The sequence below is a fragment of the Vicugna pacos genome, chromosome X (assembly GCF_048564905.1).
Source record: "Vicugna pacos chromosome X, VicPac4, whole genome shotgun sequence".
Classification (NCBI taxonomy): domain Eukaryota; kingdom Metazoa; phylum Chordata; class Mammalia; order Artiodactyla; family Camelidae; genus Vicugna; species Vicugna pacos.
The window spans coordinates 111,029,167-111,034,161 of NC_133023.1; the positions used below are offsets into that span (position 1 = coordinate 111,029,167).

General features: G+C 44.5%; 1 protein-coding gene across 1 annotated transcript; it reads right to left on the reverse strand.

Moving 5' to 3' along the window:
* Nucleotides 1-4,090: 4,090 nt before the first annotated feature.
* Nucleotides 4,091-4,544, reverse strand: LOC140691845 (histone H2B type F-M-like). Its single transcript, XM_072956076.1, has one exon. It carries the CDS (start codon nt 4,533-4,535, stop codon nt 4,107-4,109), a length of 429 nt encoding a protein of 142 aa, XP_072812177.1. The 5' UTR covers nt 4,536-4,544; the 3' UTR covers nt 4,091-4,106.
* Nucleotides 4,545-4,995: the final 451 nt, after the last annotated feature.

The following is a 4,995-nucleotide window of genomic DNA, read 5'->3' on the forward strand; positions in this document are numbered from 1 at the left end:
CCAAACCACATTCAAGGGAAGAATTGCTCCACTGGCTGCTGAGAGTACAGTCAGTTGCCAGTCCTCAGCCATTGGCCCTTTCGGGTATTTCCTCAGCTTTGGAGAGCTAATGTGCCCAAGGTCAGGGACTTCCCAAGATGGTCACATCCAATGTCTGATCAAGGAGAAAGTATAACTATATGGCTCATCCCATCCTCAGATGTTAATTCTGATCAACACTCCCGCAAAATTAGCCCCGTATCAAGGCTGGTTTCCCTCAAGATCTTAACTCAGAAATAAAGAGTTTTGAGAAAAATGATATCTTACTGTGTTTACACCAGCTGACACCATGTTAAAGGAACTTCTAAAGAATGTAACTTAGGAAGATGGAAAAAGGTCACAACAGATAATATGAGATGCAGATAGGAATGGTAATAGAATAAAGTAGCAAATAAAGGCAAATGTAAAGCAATGGCTGTATACAAAAGTTTACAGTAATGATTACAGTTCCTCTGAATAATCAAGTAAACAAGACACAGCTAAACACTGCAGTTATGCATCACTTGGATGATGCAAATACCCAGTGAGAACAGCTCAGGTCCTATTCTGCACTGATTCAACCAGTGGTGGACTGGTAGCTTCTAAGCCACAACTTTGGCCCATTATGCAGCATTGGTACCGTGTTTCACTAACGCTCTTATTTCTGAATTTACAAACATATCCCCCTCAAAGCAAGGTTACAGTAGCCTGATGTGTTAGATTTCTTAGAGTTACTTCTTACGTGATAAGATAGCTTAGGGAGCAGCATGCAAAAATGACTGGTGGTACATCTTAGCGTCATATTGAAAAGAATACCTGGATTTTGAAGCCGCAACCATTAGCACGATAGAAATTTAGTGATTTTTCTGAAGTCAGCTCCTTTCTATCTAATCCACACGTATTTCTCGGAAAATGCATTTGGCTCTGCAAGGTGTTTTGACTTCAGGAGTTTTACCCAGTGTGTACACCAATTTAGAGTTGCTACCTAAAAACGTAAGCTCTTGATGTTGTGGTAGATTTTAATGACAACTTGTACAACAAGCTCTTTTCCCCAAATCCTTTTATATTACTTTTCAGCACTCCAGGATTATACTACGCAGTGAACCTCTTGAGGGGGCTTATTTGACTTAATCCCCATTCTCTTGATCTCAGGAAGAGCCCTGGATGTAATATTGGCCCCTTCATGCATGCGATACTTGGTGAAATCTCTCTAGTGTCCTGTCCTGCCCCCAGTTTTATGCTTGAGCTCTGTCCAAGGTAGAATACTTTGTTTTTGGTCTCTCTGAGGCATGGGCCCAAGAATCGTTTTGAATTTCCTAGTTCATATAGCTGTTGTCTCCTTATCTAGCTGAGAGACAACCACACTTAATAAATTTCTACATCCTAGTCAAAAGGGTTATAACTACATGTCATTTTAAATGCCCACATGAAACACTTAACCATCATGATGAAATACTGGGCTTTAGGGCAAACCATGATACATTGCAGAGGACTGAAATCCCACAGTGTGTTCTCTCTCCACAGATTCTGCAAGCTAGAAATCTGTCTAAGAAGAAAAGTAATAGAAAACCGGCAACTTCTTTGAAATTCAGCAATACATTTATAGAAAAATGACACCAATGAAAATGGAAAAGGAATCTTCATGGGCCATGAAGAAAAAACGATGGAAAAGAAATAGATGCATCCAAACATGAGTATGAACATTCAAACCACTGGAGGGCAAAGGGGACATATTTCTTCTGATGTTGCTCCTAATCCTGCTCTAAATTGATATCAACGCTGAACACAGGATCCGCCTGGATTCACGTCCTGAAATCCCCAGGGTTCAATCTAAGTAAGGAACCAAAAAGAACAGGCAAATTGCCACAGATCCCCCACCACCTTAATCCCTAGGCTGATTTTTATAGAAAGGGTGTGATGTGTTCAGCTCTGCTCACTGGACCACACTTTGAGCCAATGACTGTGGCTCACAGGCTGCCAGTCCCCCATTGTCTGGAACAGCGGAGCCAGGAGCTTGAGCTGCTCTCACTGGACACTCTTCAATGGATCTAAAATTGCCGGTCAGGAAAAATGTGTGTTTTAAAATATCAAAAGATTGTCTGCCTGAGAAGAATTGACTGGCTACCTCCGAAAGGACTTGAAAAGTAATTTCAAACACCAGGGACTTAGAGAAGTCAAATGTGTCTGAATACTTCTGTTTTGCAATTTCTGTACTGACCACCAGTCCCAATTTGTATAGTTCAATGTATGCTTAAACTGGGATACTTTGAAAAATATAACAGGGGTAGTTGATGGCTGTGTCTGCTCCTTCGCTTCATCTATCTAGTGCATATCACACACAAAATTCTTCTGAAATTGTCCATAGTGCACTCGCGGGAGAAGGAGAAGGAAATGGGAAATGAAAGTGATACAAAGCTAATTTCAACCTCACAGAACGCCATAAATGCTGACCTAGAGAAAGCACTAAATCTGGGTTCAAGAAAAAGTTGGATTTCTGTAGTTTCTCTAGGTTTTAGCTCATGATTTGACTGAGAGTGATGTTCTGCACAGCTTCCTACATCCAAATCAAAAGGTACTGAAAAGTTTCTTAAAAAAAACATATTTATTGAAGCATAGTTGTGACAATATTATATATTGGTTTTGGATTTACAACACAGTGATTTAACAGTTTTATAGATGACACTGTGTTTAAAATTTCTGCAAAATAATGACAATATTTCCCTGTGCTGTTCAGCTTTTCCTTGCCGTGCAATTACAAGGTGCAAAACGAGCCCTTTAAAATATGATGACACCCTGAGTTCTAATGAAAACCCACAGTAAGTTTCAAAGGATTGAAATCCCAGAGTGGGTGCTCCCTCCACCAATGTAGGAAGCTAGAAATTAAATTAAAAGGAAAGGAATTGGAAAATCACTGAGTACTTTGAAATTCAGCAACATTCCTACAGAGAAACGAAAGAAAAAGAAGACAATGCACCAGGAAGAAAACATAATGCATATTAAATTAAATTAATATCATCATAGGCATGAACACTGAAATCACCTGAGGTCGAGGAAGGAGGCATCTTAGTTTGCTTAACTGGCCAACATCCCCCTCTTATTTTGATGCCAGGAGATAGAGACATGTCTCACTACCAGATCGGGAGGCCTAGACTTAAATCCCCATGGTTAAATGCAAGTCGTTGAAGGAAAACCTTCAGGGACACTATCACACCTCCTTCTCCCTTAATCTGCAGGCCGAGTATGACAGGAAGCCTCTTATAAGTTCGGTCCTGGTCACCCCACCACACTTTGGGCCAATTGCTGTGCCCCCAAGTGGTGCGAGTCCCTCACTGGCTGCTGCTACTGGAGACTGTGGTTGCAGCCGGTCTCATCGGACGCTCCCAGCATCCGTGCAAAATTGCAGTTCAGTCAAGACTTTTACTTCGAAAGTGAAAAGTTACAGGCTGCAGAAAAATAGACTCAGATCATTATAAATTAGGTAGAAGAGAAATTTCCAAAGGTATGGCGCTTGAGTCACCCAGTGAGTCTAGAAAATTTGCTTTATCTCTTTTGGCAGTGTGTTTGGGTCCTATAATGTCATGTACTGAATGGCATTGAGATTTGAAATATGTTGAAGGAGTGTGAAAGGGCAAGTTTGATTTTTGTATCTGCTACTGTAGTTTGTCTGTCCCTATTTCACACATTAAAAATCCCGGATGATACTGCTATATCCACGGGGAAGAATGACAACATAAAAAGGCAAATTAAGTTGTTAGGGAGATAACTTTGGCAGTAAAGATCCCTAAAAAGGCTGACCTAGAAATATAACTAATAGAAACGACCATTTCGGAAGGGAGGACGTGCAGTATGGTGAAGAAAAATGCACGGATTTCCATGGAACCCATGGCTCTACAGACGTACAGTCAAGTGGAGTTGATAAGGTTCATAATGTTTCCCTCAGGGAAGAAACGCTTTAAAGATGGTCAGAGTGTCACTGGTCGACAAACCAGAGTGGCTCGGACTTGTCAGCGCTACAGGTCTTTTCCTGCCTAGTGAGTGGCTCTGAAAAGAGCCTTTGGTTTGTGATGCTCAGGTGGTCCTGAGGCAGCTCATTCGCATAAGATGTACTTGATGAGAGCGTTAGTGCCCTCGGACACGGCAGACTTGCCGAACTTCCCAGGCAGCAGCAGGCACACCGAGCTCTGGATGTCTTCGTAGGTGATGGTGACGCGGTTTTTGGAGCGGGCCAGGCGCGCGGCCTCGCTGGCGATGCGCTCGAAGATGTCCTTAACGAACGAATCCATGACGCTCACGGCCTCCCGCGAGAGGCTCAGGCCTGTGTGCACCCGCTTCAGCACCCTGCGGAAGTAAGTGGCGAAACTGGCGAAGCTGTCTGCTGGGCGGCGGCGGCGGCGTTGGCGGCGCACGGGTGTCTCCTGCTTCGGCGTCTTCTGCTCTGGGCTCTTGGACTCGGCTTCTTTGCGCTCCTCGGTGTCCACGAGCTCCTCCGAAGTGCGGGAAGACCACGGCTCAGCCATGTCGGAGTGTCTCGCCTTCCCCACAGCTCAGAAGGAAAGGCAGAGGCAGCTGCGAGGACCGGCTTATAAAGGCTGCCTTGCCTGACGTCACGGCCAATCTGCAGATCTGATTGGGTAGGATGCGGGGCAGGGAGCCGTGTCGCTAAGGCAGGCCATGTCACGTGTCCTTAGATGCCCCGCGGCTTGGCCGCACATCAACCAGTCCGAGTGGCAATCTGGTGACCTTTAAACTTTCCGTGACCCCCACCAGGTGACCTGTAAACTTTCCATGACCTCCACCAGAAAAGCTTTGCAACCCGCAAGGTCGTGTCGGAAAAGGTCATCCGTTCCCCTCAGCTGCTTTATGCCTGCCAGTTATGCGTGAGAAGTTTGCAAAGAGGTCACCCACCTCTCCTACGCGGAAGAAAACTCACTTTGATCTCTCTGAGAGGGTCTGACCTCCGCAACCCAAGTGCGCGCC

Bases quoted from the DNA above. Each gene is read 5' to 3' on its own strand.
- LOC140691845 (XM_072956076.1), bottom strand. From the start codon at position 4,535: ATGGCTGAGCCGTGGTCTTCCCGCACTTCGGAGGAGCTCGTGGACACC.